This window comes from Eriocheir sinensis, chromosome 36 (assembly GCF_024679095.1).
Source record: "Eriocheir sinensis breed Jianghai 21 chromosome 36, ASM2467909v1, whole genome shotgun sequence".
NCBI classification, from domain to species: domain Eukaryota; kingdom Metazoa; phylum Arthropoda; class Malacostraca; order Decapoda; family Varunidae; genus Eriocheir; species Eriocheir sinensis.
In genome coordinates this window covers 11,208,931-11,225,167 of record NC_066544.1, presented here as the reverse complement: position 1 = coordinate 11,225,167, position 16,237 = coordinate 11,208,931, and the positions used below count along the sequence as shown (strand labels likewise).

General features: G+C 42.8%; 2 protein-coding genes across 3 annotated transcripts in view; one reads left to right on the top strand and one right to left on the bottom strand.

Moving 5' to 3' along the window:
- LOC127007798 (uncharacterized) overlaps nt 1–3,627 on the top strand; it is a 38,047-nt gene extending 34,420 nt beyond the window's left edge. The window contains exon 4 of the mRNA XM_050879115.1: nt 1,091–3,627. Within this exon, the coding sequence (XP_050735072.1) occupies nt 1,091–1,550 (460 nt within the window). The 3' untranslated portion in view covers nt 1,551–3,627. The remainder of the gene's footprint in view (nt 1–1,090) is intronic.
- An 8,274-nt stretch (nt 3,628–11,901) lies between these two features.
- LOC127007795 (neuroblastoma suppressor of tumorigenicity 1-like) overlaps nt 11,902–16,237 on the bottom strand; it is a 19,175-nt gene continuing 14,839 nt past the window's right edge. For both annotated transcript variants that reach the window (XM_050879112.1, XM_050879113.1), the window contains exons 2-5: nt 15,547–15,762; nt 14,376–14,468; nt 13,731–13,862; nt 11,902–13,599 (exon numbers count right to left, since the gene is read on the bottom strand). In XM_050879112.1, coding sequence (XP_050735069.1) covers nt 13,237–13,599; nt 13,731–13,862; nt 14,376–14,468; nt 15,547–15,762 — 804 coding nt within the window. In that variant the 3' untranslated portion in view covers nt 11,902–13,236. The remainder of the gene's footprint in view (nt 13,600–13,730; nt 13,863–14,375; nt 14,469–15,546; nt 15,763–16,237) is intronic.

Genomic DNA, 16,237 nt, shown 5'->3' with positions numbered 1-16,237 from the left:
AGGATGGAGAGTTTGTAAGGATGCATGTGGTCAGTGCCCTCTGGCGTGTGGGAGGAGGGGGGGAGGAGGAGGAGGGAGAGGAAAGAAGGGAAAGGAGAGGAACGGCAAGGAGAGAACAAATGAGGAGAGTAACGGAGAGATTTGTGTTAAATGAAGGAGGAAAGAGAGAGAAAGAGGGAGAGGAGGGAAGAGGAAAGGAGAGAACAAATGAGGAGAGTAAGGGAGAGGTTTATGGGAATTGAAGGAGGAAGGAGAGAAAAAGAGGGAGAGGAGGGAAGAGGAAAGGAATGGAGAGAACAGATGAGAACAGTTAAAGGAAAGGAAGAAGAGGTGAATGAAGATATAAAGAGAAAATGAAAACGGAGAAAGGGAAGAAGAAACGGAGAGAAGGAAGGAAAGAAGGAAGTAATGTCTTTGAGGAGTAGATAGATTTTTTTTTACAGGTAAGGAAACAGCTCAAGGGCAACAAAAAAAAGTTGTCAAAAATATAAAAAAAAAAAGCCTGCTAATCGCTGTTCCCACAAAGATAAAAGTAGTAAGTTGTCTTGATAATAAGTGTCTTGGTGATAGATTGAGTGTTGTTAAGATATAGAGATGTTTATAGCAAGGGGGAGAGAAGGAGAAACAAAGCGGTGAGGATGGAGGAATAAAATAATGTGAATGGTGGAATGGTTGAATGTAGGTGTGGGTGGGATAGTCAATTAACCGAGTGTAGGAAAACAACTCACCTCCTTTGTACCTCCCTTCCTTATTCTCCTCTGACCTTCTCCCTCTTCCCCATTGTGTCTCCCTCTCTCTCCATTTTTATCTACTTTTTCTTCCCGTCTCTTTCTCTCCATCACCCTGCCCTTCTCTCCTTTCCTCCGTTCCGCTCTCTCTCTCCCTCTCTTTTTCTGACCCTTCCTCTTTTCTTTATCCCTCCTTTCCTTCCCTTTTCCCTTCATCCTTTCTCATACTTCTCTTCCTTCACTTTCTCTCCATTACCTTCTTCCCTCGCTCTCTCTGTCCATCCTTCCCCTTTCCTCATTCTCCATCTCTTCCCTCTGTTTTCTTCCTCCTTCCTCCCTCACCATCTCTCCCTCCCCCACAGGCACCAGGGTAGCATGGGCGCCGGAGCAGACTGGCGAGCCATCCGCGGGGCCCTCATGTTCCCCGCGTCGGCCACTGCTACAGGCAATACCGGCGGCGGCATGTCCCCTCGCACCCTGCCCCTCAACCAGCTCCTCGGTGCACTCAACCCCGCAGGACCCGCCCAGCATCCCGCACCACACCGCAGGGACACCAACGCCCTCGCCTCCGTCCTCTCGTCCCTTCTGCAGGAGTCTAACGAAGAGGAGGTGGACCAGGACGACTTGCTAGAGCTTGAAGGGGAAGGAGGAGGTGAGGGGCTGCCTGACGGAGGGGCTGACGATGCTACTCTCTCGCGCCTAGTGGCCTTCGCTCTTCACCAGCCGCCTCCTCCATCGTCTCCCTCACGGTCAGGCCTCCACCAGCGCTATCCGGCCCACGCCCAAGCACCGCCGGCCTCCCAAAGCGATGTAGGGAAATAAGGTTATGATTTCGCGTCTTGCTACCTCGGGAACACCAGGATAAGGGATTCGAACCTAAGATAAGATAACAAGGGATCTGAACCTGACGTAAGAGGCCAAATGGAGGTAATATTAGGGTTTTCGCGTCTTGCTACCTCGAGAACAGCAAGATTAGGGATGCGAGTCTAGTGTAAGAGGATAACCACCTAACCTTCCTACCTACCTACCTAATTAAGTCGTCTCCTACCTGGTGTCCTGGTGTTGTTTTGCGTCCTGTCTCTCCGCCGATAAGAAGGGAAGGGTGAGGCTGAGAATAAGTTGTAAGAAGTGAAAGAACCTACCCCATTCACCTTCCTACATACCTCCCCACTTACCTGCATACCTCTGAATAATCATACCCGTTAAAAATGTTATGTTCTCACGCCTTGCTGTCCCAAAATCAACGACCACAAACGAAGAATCAAAGCCTCACGTAAAGGGCATTAAAACCTACCTACCTACCAAGCTACCTACCCACCCACCGACCTATCTACCAAGCTAGTTACCTACCTACCTACCGACCTATCTACCTACCTACCTACCAGACCAATCGCCAATTCGTACGCATCATCCCAACTAATACTTACCTCATGGACAAAAAAATATATGAACTCGAAAACTGAGACGAACTAAAAATCTAAATCCATCATTAAAAATTGACACCTTCATCGGGGCAAAAAAATGGCTGTGGAAATTATTAAAAAAAAAAATAAGCTGTGATACAAAAAAGGAAAATTATCTCCTGTCAAAATAAAATGAAAAATATAAATAATCTTTCCTTTGACATTTACCGGTACGTATATTTTTTCCTTGATACAAGAATTCATATATTTTTTTCCTTGGTATGGGTGCAATTTTCTCTTCCTGACACGAGTACTAATTGGGACAGTGCGTACAAACAGGCCAACGAACCATATAAGTACACACCTGCCAGTTAATGAGTTCCTGTGAGGCTGCAACACCTACCTGACCTTACCTGTGTGTAATGTACCTCACCTGCGTACTACTTAATGAGATACGCCCCCCAACCCCCCACCACCTGCCACCCCCCTCACACTTGCCAACTATTTTTACACCTGCCTCGTTAGCGGGTTGGTTAATTACGCTACGACTGATGATGATGAGGATGTTTTTTTTTTTTTTTTTTTTTTTTTTTTTAGTGGCAAGGTGATGGTGGTGGTGGTGGTGAGAGGTAAATAGTGTTATACTGTTACTGATAATGATGAAAATGATGGTGATGATGATGATGATGATGATTATACTAAAGAGTGACCTACCCGCCTGATATACCTCAACATTGTACTCCACTCCCTTCCCACCCTCCCTCCCTCCCTCCCTTCCCCCCTCTCCCCCTCACCTCCCCTCCCCCCTCTCAAAAAAGTATCTCCCTCGTTTATTTCCTCCCTTCTCTCGTCCTCCTCCTCCTCTTTATTTACCCCCAAAACAAAATATCCCAAATAAAAACAGTAGTAAATATTTCTCCCTATCTTTTACCTTCCTTCTTTCCTTCCCTTCTTTTCTCCCTTTCTTTCCTCAACAGTGAGTCTTCTTTCTTTCCTTCTTTTCTCCCCTTCTTTCCTTCATTCAACAACAAAACTTCCTTCTTTTCTTCCACTTTTTTTCCTCAACAGTAACAGTCTTTTTTTCTTTCCTTCTCCTTCTTTCCTTCCTTCAACAACAAAATTTCCTTCTTTCCTTCCCTTTTTTTTCCCTCAACAGTAACAGTCTTCTTTCTTTCCTTCTTTCCTTTCCTTCTTTCCTTCAACAACAAAACTTTCTTCTCTCCTTTTCAAATCCTCTCCAGTGATTTTTTTTTTCCCTCCGTCCCTTTTCCTCTTCTTTTCCTCGCACCCTCAATGCATCGCTTTCTCCCTTCCTGCTTTCCTTCTTTCCTCTTCTCCTCTCCTTCCTTCAACAATAAAATCTCCTTCTTTCCCTTCCAATTCCCTCCTTCCTCAAAGTGACATTTTTTTCCTTCTATCCCTTTTCCTCTTCCTTCCTTAATGCACCTCTTTCTCCTTCCCTCCTTTCTTTCTTTCTCTCTTTACTTTTCTCCTTCCTTCAACAAAAAAAATTACCTCCTTCCTTAAACAGTGACATTTTCCTTTATTTTTTTTCCTCTATCTCTTTTCCTTTTCTTTTCCACACACCCTCAATGCATCCCTTCTCCTTCCCTATGTCTCTTCCTCCTTCCTTTCCCTTTTCCCATTCCTAAACCCCTGGCTGGATTCTAACGCTGAGAACCGAACACTATTGATATATCTTTTATTCTGTTTCTCTCTCTTTCTTCCCTTTTAATCTTTGCCTTCATCATCATCCTCTTTATTTCCTCTTCAGCATTACCGTATCGTTATTTCCTTTTTCTTCCCGTTCTTCTCCTCCTTCTCCTTCTTCTTCTTCTCTCCATACTTTCATCGTTTTTCTTTACCCTTCTTGTTTCTTCTCTCCTTTCGTCCTTCTTCGTCTTATACCCCTTATCCTCATCCTCCCTCTCTTCTTCTTCACTCCATACCTTCATCCTTTTTCTTTATCCCTATCTTCGTATTCCCACATTTCCTCCTCCTTCCCCTCGTTTTCGTTCCCTGTTTCCCCTCCATCCTCCTCCCCCCCCCCCCACGAGTGTGTCTCCCAGAATAAAGCAATCCTTCCTCGATAACATGCCGTTTGTCTCGCCCCGCCCGCTGCTGCACCCCATGAATAAGCAGGCACACACACACACACACACACACACACACACACACACACACACACACCGAGGACCATAGGGACATACACACAGGCACACGCATACATACATACATACAAACATTCCTCTTACTTCACACACGCACGCACTCACACACAGCACCTCCCCCCACACCTCCTCCCCTTCCATAAACACACACGAAGTCGAAGAAATTTGTCACTATCAAATAACGACAGCATATGCAGATACAACAACAACAACAACAACAATAACAATAACAACGATAAAAATAATGACGATGATGATGATGATGATAATGATGATGATGATGATGATAATAAAAACAGCTGCCCATATCCACCTATCTATGCATGCACAAAAGAGGGAGAAAGACAGAAAGAAAGAAAGAAGAAGAAGAAAAAGAAGCATAGGTATTGATGATAAGGAAAAACGAGAGGAGATTAGAATGAAAAAAAAAAGCATACCCGGTCATATAACAGATTAGAACAGAAGAAAATTAAAAAAAAAACATCAATACAGTAATAAGTAGTGTATTTCTAGGTAAAAAAAAATTGGAATGGAAAGTAAAGCAAAGAAAGAAAGAATTAAATAGATTTCTCAATAGACATAGGTATTTACGTAGAAGGATAGATAGATATATAGTCAGATAAATAGATAAATAGATAGACAGGCACACAGATTGACCCTCTTCTGAATTCGTAAACTGCATGACTACACCCCTAACGCAACCTCCCTGCACAAGACTTTCAACCTTGATCCATTTCTGTGATATCCAACTTTCTAATGCAAAAGTTAACCGGTATCCTCATTCTTTCACCCCTTCCACCGGTAGAGCCAGAAGCAACTCTCCTTCGTCTGTATTTCCAAACGTGAAAAAGATAGAAAGAAAGATAGATACATAGATACTGATGGATAGACAGATAAATAGATAGACAGGCAAACAAACAGGCGGACAAAGTAGAAAGAAGAAAAAAGAAACACAAAAGGACAAACTACCACCAAATCGACTTGACAAAAGAAAACTTAAAAAAACAAAAAAAATATAACATTACTAGACAGGAAAAAAAAAAAAAACGAGCGATTCAGAACACAAAACAAAAAAAAAGGAAAGACAAAATACAGGTAGACAGGGAGAGACAGACGGACAGACAGAACAGAGACAGGGAAGAAATATATCGTTGAACACTTTCTGGCCCAGCGAAATGAGGACAAGAAGACAAACAGCATAAGTATGAACAGGGTAAACACTGCGCCCGGAGGAGTTTGTTGATTCGAGAGGGAAATGAAAGGGAGGAGGAAAAAAATACTTAATGAATGTTACTTACAGGAGGGACCGCATGCATGGCCACTGAAACCATTATTAGATACTTGAAAGAAAGGATAATATAGATAGATAGAGAGAAAGCTTGATAGATAGATAGATAAAAATGGATAAATAGATAGATAGATTAATAGATAGAGAGATTGATTGATTGGTAGATAGATAGATAGACAGATAGATATAGAGATAGATACATAGATAGATAGATAGAATGAGGTATTGATTGAATGATTGAGTGATTGATTGATAGATGATTGAATGGATAGACAGATGACAAGTAGATAGACTGAGAGACAAACAGATAGATAGACATAGATAGATAGATAGATAGAGTAAGGTGGCGGTGGCTGAATCGACAGAGTAACAGCACCGCGTTCAGGAGGACGCGAGTTCAATCCCCGCCCGGTGCCACCAAGCTGGGATTTTTCAGCCGCCGCCGAGTGGCTTAAAACTACCCACATGCTGTCCAGAAGACCACCTATCAACCCGGACTCTAGATTCTAGGATTAAAGATGAGCTCCGGGAGGGCAGCATGAGCCAATGCAAGATGGCGCCACCATAAACACTCGCCTGCGCCAGAACGGGCTGGGCCGACCATCAGGACCCACCGGGAAGAAGCCTTGGGCCGACCATCAGGCCCCACCGGGAAAAAGCCTACCGGCGCTATAGGCCGCGACGTAAAAAAAAAAAAATAAATAAATAAAAATAATAAATAAACAATGATAATTTGAAAAATGCAAATTAAACGAACAGAAATTATTATGATAAATGAAAACAAAAAAACGATAAAAGAAATATAGAAAAACACGACCTGTAAACAAACAAAACTGGAAAGTAAAAAAAAAATCACCTAAATGACACACACACACACACACACACACACACACACACACACACACACACACACACACACAACCTTCAGACTCGTTTTCCGGAGCGGTTTCGAAACCTGTTGATGGCGCCGAGAGAGAGAGAGAGAGAGAGAGAGAGAGAGAGAGAGAGAGAACACCAAGAAAACAAAACATTAGCAGAAGCAAGAACAAGAATAACATAAATAAGAAAGGAGAACAAAACAGCAAAAGAAGGAAGAAGAAAAACATAGTAAGAAGAAAAATACGAAGGGGAAAGGAAGTAAAGGGAGGAAGGAGACGAAAGAGGAAATTGAAAAAGAGGACGAAGAGGAGAAAGGGAACAAGAAAAGGAGAAAGAAAAAAACAGAGGAGAGGGAGTAAAAAGAAGGAAACGAGGACGGAGAGGAAAAGAAAAAAAGAAGAGGAGGAGGAGAAGGAGGTGGAGGAGGAAGAGGAAGAGGAGGAGGAGAAGAAGTATAACATTGGCACCATTTACAGAGTCATAACAACATCCTGTGTGTGAAAGATGGGGTGTAAGGGCGGCGGGTTTCTCTCCTCCAACCTATAATGCTTCTCTTCCTCCTCCTCCTCCTCCTCCTCCTTTTTCTCCTGATTTTCCTCTTTCTTCTCTTCCTTCTCATTGTTGTTGTCCTCCTCCTCCTCCTCCTCCTGTTCCTCTTGCTTTCCTTTTCTCGTCCGTCACCTCTTATTTATCTTCCCGTTCTTCTCCTCTTCCTATCTTTTTCTCATCCTAATTTTGCTTTTTCTCCTGATTTTCCTCTTTCTTCTCTTTCTTGTCATTGTTGTTGTCCTCCTCCTCCTCCTGTTCCTCTTGCTTTCCTTTTTCTCGTCCGTCACCTCTTATTTATCTTCCCGTTCTTCTCCTCTTCCTATCTTTTTATCATCCTAATTCTGCTTTTTCTCCTCATTCTCCTCTTTTTTTCTTCCTTTTCACTGTTGTTCTCCTCCTCTTCTTCCTCCTCCTCCTCCTCCTGCTTTATTTCTCGTCCTTCTCCTTCTCCTTCTACTTCTGCTCCTCCTATCTTCTCCTCCTCCTCCTCCTCCTCCTCCTGCTTTCTTCTTCTCACCCCTCTCTGGATCTTCCTCTAACTCTGCTTCTCTTTTCCTCTCCTTCGTCTCTTTATCATCTCTTGTCTATCTCTTTCTCATTAATTTTCTTCCCGTGTTTCTCTATTTCTTTCTTATTTTCTTTCTTTTTTCCATCTCCCCTCCACATATACCATTTCTTTTTTTTTTTCTTTTTTTTTTTTCTTTTTTTTCAATCTATTCCTCACCATTCTCAACCCACTCACATTCGTCCCCTTCCTCCTCCTCCTCCTCCTCCTGCTCCTCCTCCTCCTCCTGCTCCTTCTCCTCCTCCTCCTCGAAGTGGTCATCTCAGAGTGAATGTATCCATCTGATTTGACCCCAACCTATCATGACCTTATGTAGCTTCTTGACCTTCTTGTGTGTGTGTGTGCGTGTGTGTGTGTGTGAAAGAGAGAGAGAGAAAAAGAGAGAGAGAAAAAGAGAGAGAGAGAGAGAGAGAGAGAGAGAGAGAGAGAGAGAGAGAGAGAGAGAGAATAAATAAAATAATAAAAAGTGTGAAATGAAAAAAAAATAATGAAAAAAAAACCCACCATCACAACCAGCATCATTACCACCACCACCACCACCACCATCACCACCACCACCATCACCACCACCACCATCAGCATCAACACCAAACAACATCAACAAAAAAAAGCAAGAAAAAAACACGTGTACATTTCGATCACACTTAGTTCCCGTCTACAAGAATTAACTTTACAAACTCCTTCCCCCCCTCCCCCTCCCCCCTCCTCCCCCCCTTCCTCCTCCTCTTCCTCCTCGTCCGCGCGAAAAAGCCACAAAACTACTTAGGTTAAATAATCGGTCGCGTCCTGTCTGTTGTCTCGTTTTGGGAAAGTAAATTAAGGAGCTGACGACGTTATTGTGTGTGTGTGTGTGTGTGTGTGTGTGTGTGTGTGTGTGTGTTGCTGTAGACGCCTATTAATTTTTGGTCGTCTATGAATGCGTTTTTTTGTGTGTATGTCTGTTTTGTCTGTGTTGATATTATTCTGTTGTTGTTTTTGTTGTTGTTATTATTTTTGTTGATATGTTTCGGTGTCTCTTTTTTTTTACGTATTTGTGTGTGTTTATTTATCTATCTGTCGGTTTGTCTGTCTTTCCTTTCCCCCGCCACACAGCCTTCCTTTCTGTGTCCCAACCTGTCTGTCTGTACCTGTCTGTTTGTCTGTGTCTGTCTGTCTGTCTACCGTTCTGTCTCTGTCTGTCTATCTCTCTTTCCTTTTCTGTGTCCCAACCTGTCTCTCTGTCTGTGTCTGTCTGTCTGTCTAACTTTGTCTATCTGTCTGTCTCTCTCTCCTTTCTGTGTCCCAACCTGTCTGTCTGTACCTGTCTGTCTGTCTGTCTGTCTGTGTCGTTTTCCTCGTTACTCACCCTTCGTTTCTGTGTCCCAACTTGTCTGTCTGTCCCTGTCTGTTTGTCTGTGTCTGTCTGTCTGTGTGTCATTTTCCTCGTTACTCACCCATTCCTTTCTGTGTCCCTACCTGCGTGCCTGTATCTCTGTCTGTCTGTCTACCTTTCTGTCTCTGTCTGTCTCTCTCTCTTCTCTGTGTCCCTACCTGCGTGCCTGTATCTCTGTCTGTCTGTCTACCTTTCTGTCTCTGTCTGTCTCTCTCTCTTCTCTGTGTCCCTACCTGCGTGCCTGTATCTCTGTCTGTCTGTCTACCTTTCTGTCTCTGTCTGTCTCTCTCTCTTTTCTGTGTCCCTACCTGCGTGCCTGTCTCTCTGTCTGTCTGTCTACCTTTCTGTTTCTTTTTCTGTCTCTCTCTCTCTCTATTCCTTCTCCCCATTCTCCAGTCGTTGGCGAGACACCCACACTTACACAAAGCACAGAGAGGATTATTTTCCCCGTTATTTTCCTCGTTATTTTCCTCGTCTTGCGTTTACATTTGTTTACCTTCCTTTTCATGGCTTCTTTCCCCGATTTCCATTCTCTCTCTCTCTCTCTCTCTCTCTCTCTCTCTCTCTCTCTCTCTCTCTCACACACACACACACACACACACACACACACATACGCACGGCACACATCCACAATATTCACTCAACTGTCATTGTATTTTTCCCTTCAGTTGTCATTCAAGGTTTGTTTACGCCTTCTTTTGGATGTATTTATGAGGCTTGTACAGCATCGACAGGATCTTATATAAACCTCAAAATGATCAGCTAAAAACAAACACATTTTAACGCATTTTGACTCGCAGGGAAGATGTCTGGTTACATATTTTTTTTTCCTGTCTTTCATTTGTCTCTGGTCGTGAAAATAAAAAAAAAGTAAATAAAAAATGTATTCAAATTAAGGTGGAACTAAATTTTTGTCCTCTTCCGTGTTCTCTGTAGATATAAAAGAGTTAGATATTCACCAACATATCAACGTAGCTATTTTAACATTTATTTTTACATCATATAGGTAGGTACTTGCAAGAAACATTGTCGCCATTTATACAGACCAACAAGAACAGTAAAACAATCTTCTCGTATTTTTCCCTTTCCATAACGTACCCAGTGTGTGTGTGTGTGTGTGTGTGGGTGGGTGTTTGTGTGTGTGTGTGTGTGTGTGTGTGTGTGTGTGTGTGTGTGTGTGTGTGTGTGTGTGTGTGTGTGTGTGTGTGTGCTGTCGCTGTTATTAACCACGAGGCCACAAAACAGCCAACAGACCCACACAACATGGAAAGGTATCACAGCTGTCACCTGCCCCTCCCCCCCCCCCTCTAGGCCCCCCAACAATCACACCTCCTCCCCCCCCACTCTCACCTGTTCTTCCCTCCTTCCCTCCTCCTTTCCTTCCTTCACTTTCCTCTTCTATCCACACCCCTCCAGTCCTATCCACCTCCTTCCCTTCTTATCCCTATCCTCGTCCATCTACGTAAAAAGTGGTGGTGATGATGATGATGGTTGAACAGTTATGGTTAGTGGGAAAGAGTTAATGGTAGAGGTGAGAGTGCTGAATGGTGGTGGTGGTGGTGGTGATAGTTTGGGAGAAATTATGTTGGTGGTGGTGATGGTGATGATGATGGTTGAACTATCATGGTTAATGAGAAAGAGAGTGGTAGTGGTGAGATTTCTGGATGACAGTGGTGGTGGTGGTGGTGGTGGTGACAAGTGGTGATGGTGGTGTTGACGGGCAGTTAGTGAGCTTCTGTCGTAGTGGTGGTGGTGGTGGGTGGTGGTGTTTGTCGCCGCCAGACATGTGATCAATATACCCACAAGGCCCTCACCTCCACTAACATCAACACCACCACCACCACCACTCCATCACCCCCATCGTGCTATTAATAAAACTGAAACACCAAATTCCAACTGTTTCATGTCTTTTCTACACACACACACACACACACACACACACACACACACACATACACACACACACACACACACACACACACACACACACACACACACACACACACACTACCTCTTTTTTCACAAGTATACATTTAGATAACACAATAGATTTTGCTTCATACATACGCACGTACACATAAATACATACATGCATACATACACACATATACAGATTTTGCTTCCTACAGTCATTCACAAAAACTATATCACTTCTCACTTCTATACAATTTCCTTCCTACTTTTGTTGTTATATTGGTTTAATTTCTGTGTTATAATTCGAAAACTAGGCTAATCATTGCATACTAACCATTTAATCGTTCTTTAGTATTAGGCTAGCCACTGTAATACGCAATTCAACAGGTTAATTAGTATCAGGTTAATCATCAAACTGATATATCAACAATTCGACAATATTAGGATATCCACTAAACTAACCATTTCACCAGATCAATTAGTATCGGCTTAACTACTATACAGCCACTTCAACAATTCGTCAATATTGGGCTAATCACTGTACAGACATTTCAACAATTCATATAGTTGAGTTTTAATATCACTTTTTCGTCCTATTCATTTTCTAAGGCTATTGGAGTCTCATCAAATCTTAGTAGTTGGTAGTTTCATCACGGTAATCCTATGTATTTTCCTCTATTATTTTTTTTTCTTGACAAAAACAGTCTCATCAAATCTTACTTATTTTTGTTATCCCTTAAGTTGTTTTTTCTCTCTTTTTTTTATTTTCTTACAATGCTCCTGTTTCATATACCATTTTAATAATATATTTTGTCATTTATATAAGCCAAGTCACAAAGAAAAACATAGTTAAACAATTCCTTAATAGCTTAACAATTTCTTCTCTCTTTTACGAGTTCTCAGAAGGTTATAAATAGAGATACTTTGATAATCCCTTCTTGAAAATCTATATTAGTAAACATGTATATGAACCCATTGCAAATCTTTCACTGCTGCGCCAAACTGGGGGTACAAAATCACAAACACACGTACTAGCCTCGATATGCAGACTTTATTTATTCAGACGGTTATAGTTTTATGAAGTTTCTAGTGAATACTATTACTATTTTTTCTAAGAATATTGTGTTTAAATGTTCAGAGGTGATGCTGATGGTGGTGTTTTTATAATGATAATGAATAATTAGAACATTTTTCATAACATTTTTCTTATGCTCACATGAAGTTGCTGGCAAATCATCGGGAATTCCACATCGGTGATTCGAAAAAAAAAAGGTCAACAGTAATGATAATGATACGGTATAATGATGCAATTTTACTCACGTTCAAAACACCACCTCGGATGATCGTATGCGTGGTACAAATGGACCCAAAGATTAAGAGAAAACGGTAAACGTGTAACAGAGAGTGGGAAAAGTATTTATAAAGGAGAGAGCAGTTCGAGAGACAAAATTAAGAAGAAGCAAAAGAAAGGAAGCTGAAAGAAAACTCGTAAAAGAGAGAAAAAAGTTATTAAGCTATTGGAGAAAGATAAAATTAAGAAGTAAAAGAAAGGAAGGAGAAAGAAAACTTGTAAAAGATAGAAAAATTACTAGGCTATTGGAGAAAGACAAAATCAAGAAACAAAAGAACGAAAGAAGAAAGAAAACTCGTAAAAGATAGAAAAAAAATATCAAGCTATTGGAAAAAGATAAAATTAAGAAGCAAACGAAAGGAAGGAGAAAGAAAACTCGTAAAAGAGAGAAAAAATTATTAGGCTACTGGAGAAAGTCATCAAGAAACAAAAGAACGAAAGAGAAAACTCGTAAAGGAGAGAAAAGAAATAGGCTAATAGAGCAAGTTCATGAAAAAAAAAAACGAAAAATCATGAAACAAAGAAATAAATGTACACCTTTTAAAAAATATAATATGGCAGCGGCGGAGGAATGGAATTGAACACCTAACAAACAGTGACAGAGCCTTACAAGAGGAGAGTTTGGCCAGTTTCATCACAGGCGCCATGTTGCTTCCTAACGAGCCGCGGGAAATTCAAACTAACGCTAATGCAAGAGTGATTTTTTGTGTGTTCTAGATACTTCTTCGAGATACTGACGATACCTAAAGCCTGAAGTTGACCTCTCTTTTGACCTCTCGTTCTTATTTTCTTTCACCGGAGCAGCGTTTAGCGGGTCTGTTTGTTCCTATTTATGTTTTTTTTTGTCCTTGAACTGCCTCCTTTGCCGTAAAAAAAATGTAATAAAACTTGTATCAACATCAATTTGAATTCCGCGCGGCTCTTTCGGTAACATCATGGCGCCTGTGAAAAAGTCTGCCAAGCTCTCCAATTCTACGGTTTTGATAGTCACTAAATATGAGAATCAGAGCCTCGTTTTAAAAGGACACCACGTCGTTGGGGTCCTCTTCGTCCTCAGTAACACCGAAAGAGGGCGGGACCTTGAACACTATCTTGCCATTGGGTCCCAGCTCCTGGTAGATGGCGCTCTTGCGAAGTTCGTCTAGCGAGGTCTTCTTTAACTGGAGAGCCTCACTGAAGTCGGGTCTTGAAGGAGCGTCGGGGATCTGTTTGTAGAAGAAGTCGGATACGCGGTTCTCGTTGGCGGGGTAGACTTCGTTATCCATCGGGGGCTGTTGACCTCTGGAGGGGTGGCACGGTGAGCAGGAGCAGTTGGTGATCATCTGTATCTTCTTCGTGACTTGGTATGTGTTGCCGTACTCCTCGCAGTCCAGCTGGATCTGTTGTAACGAAAGAAGAAAGTTATAAGGAAAGAGTCGCAAGAAGAAATAGCCAAAAGGAGAAAGAGTCATAAGGAGAAAGAAATACCCAGAAATACCTGTGTGAATCCCTGACTCTCCGACTGACTCACCGTGGTCCAGTGTGACTCCGAGGCCTGGCAGGAGTCGCAGTAGTCCAGCATCTCGTCGCCAGGGGTCTCGGGCTCCGTCTGCGGCACTGTGTAGCTGAAGCAGGTGCCCACACACACGTGGTTCTCCATCTCCTGAAGAAGTAAGGAGGGTTGAGGTGGACTTGCTTCACTGTTTGGTTTCCTCTTTCTCTAATGATTATGTGTGTGTATGTATATATGCATGTATATATGTAGGTAGATAGGTAGGTAGGAAGATAGATAGGCAGACAGATAGATAGATAGATAGATGAGTAGGTAGCCAGGTAGGTAGATAAGTAGGTAGGTAAGTAGATAGATATATAGGTAGGTATGCAGGTAAGTAGAAAGGTACGTAGGTAGGTAAGTAGGTAGATAAGTAGGTAGGAAGGTAGGTAAATAGGTATAAGCGTGTATGCCTGACTGAATGTGACTAAGTGAATGAAGATTGAACACATTAATTAAGTAACTGACAAAATAATTAACTAATGACTGAATGTGTGTGACTGAATGAACTGCTTAGCGGACTTTTTGCTGTTGTTGTTATTGTCATTTATTTTTCCCTTTGAGTTGCTTCCTTAACCGTAAGAAAAATAAAACAACGAGTGACGGTCAGCTGAGTGTCGTGACCTTGGAGGTGCAGAGGGCGTGGGTGACGATCTGGCGGATGGGCTTCAGCTCGCACAGGGAGTTGGGCTGCGGGTGGAGCACGATGTTGTGGACCTGAGGGAGGAGAGGAAAGGGCGGCGTTAGGTCAAGCTGGGTCAAGTTAGGTTAGGATAATTTAAACGTCGTCTACGTGTTTACAGTCATTTAGGTGAACGTAATAGTAGTAGTAGTAGCAGGAGGAGGAGGAGGAGAAGGACGAGGAGGAGGAGGAAGAGGAGGAGTATGTAGCAGTAGTAGTAGTAGAAGTAAAGGATTGGAATTTTCACTAATCTGGGTATAAAGTCAACAGTAAACACCTTGTAATAATATTGAAATCGCTAGTAAGAACAGTGAATCCATGGTAATGAGCCTCAAACTCCCTAACAAATAATTATCGAAAGATAACTGAGTCACAAACCACAAGAACACATGAGCAAGGAACTGAGGAAGCAGGTACATAAGTCAGGGTGGAACTCAACAAGGTAAATGTGGCAGGGTCGAGAAGCAGGAAGGCGCAGGTGTAGGGAATTCGATCGCCTCAGAGGACCCAAAAAATGTATAGTTCTCGGTTCATCAGCGTGGGAAACTATCTAACTTCCTCCCTTTACTACTTCAACACTGTATTATTTTTCTATCATTTTATTACTGTATTACTTCTTTATCCCTTTATCACTTTACTCCTTCTTTATCATTATCAATTTTTTTCTTCACTGTGTTATCATGATTTCAAAAAGAGTTGTGCTCAAATATTCGAAGTCCTCCTCCTCCTCCTCCTCTTCCTCCTTCTCCCGTCCTCTTCGTCCTATTCCTCCTCCTTCTCTCCTCTTGTCTTCTCTTCCTCCTTCTCATCATCATCCTTCTCCTTCTGCACTCTTCGTCTCGTCCCTCTCCTCATCTTCCTCTAATTCTGGTTCCTCGACTTTTCTCTCTTCCATCAAGCTCCTCCTCTTGTACCAGTCTTGTAGGAGCGGACAGGTGGCGGCTGCGGCCACAGGTGGACGCGTGGGTGTCTCCTGTTACCTGTCCTGCCGGGAAGGTGTGAATGCCACGCCCAGTTCCTCTTCCCTACGGGCCGACCACCTACCACCCACACATACCCACGCCCACGACATCAATAATATAATCAAGCATTTTCCCTAAACTCCAGACCAACCTTGTGGTGCCTTGAGCCGTGCTTGTGGTGGTGCGGGGCCTCCTCTTCCTCCTCCAGGGGAAAGACGTCGTTCTGCGCCCTGCTCAGACCCGCGGCGTGGGGCAGAGCCAGGGGGGGCGGCGGCGCGGCCTCCTCCTCCACGGGGAAGACATCGTTCGTGGCCGCCGCCGCCGCCGAGGCGGCCAGCGTAGCCAACACCCACGCGCGGCACCACATCTGAGGGGGAAGGAAGGGTTAGTGCACTGTGGTGAGGTGTTGGTAGTACTGCAGCGCCTCCTTCGGGTCGAGGTGAAAAAGGACGATCAAGGTGTTATTATCGTGTTGTTTTAACCGCTATAACGACGATAATTATTACGACCACTGTTATTACAAATATTTGAGACAGTTTTACGCTAGGTTAGGTTGCAATATAAGTGATAAATACCGTTTTTTTATTCGTCTCCTTAATATTTTTGTTATTATTACTATTACTATTTTTTTATTATTTTGTTTTTATTCTTAAGCTCTTTTCTCTGCTTAAAAAAAAAATGCTCCTCCTCCTCCTCCTCCTCCTCCTACTACTACTACTACTACCACTACCACCACCACCACCACCACCACTACTCCTACCACCAAAACTACAACTCTTCGTGGAAAATACTGATCGGGGAAAACGTTGACTTGACTCCGCTTAAACGTCGACTTAATTCCG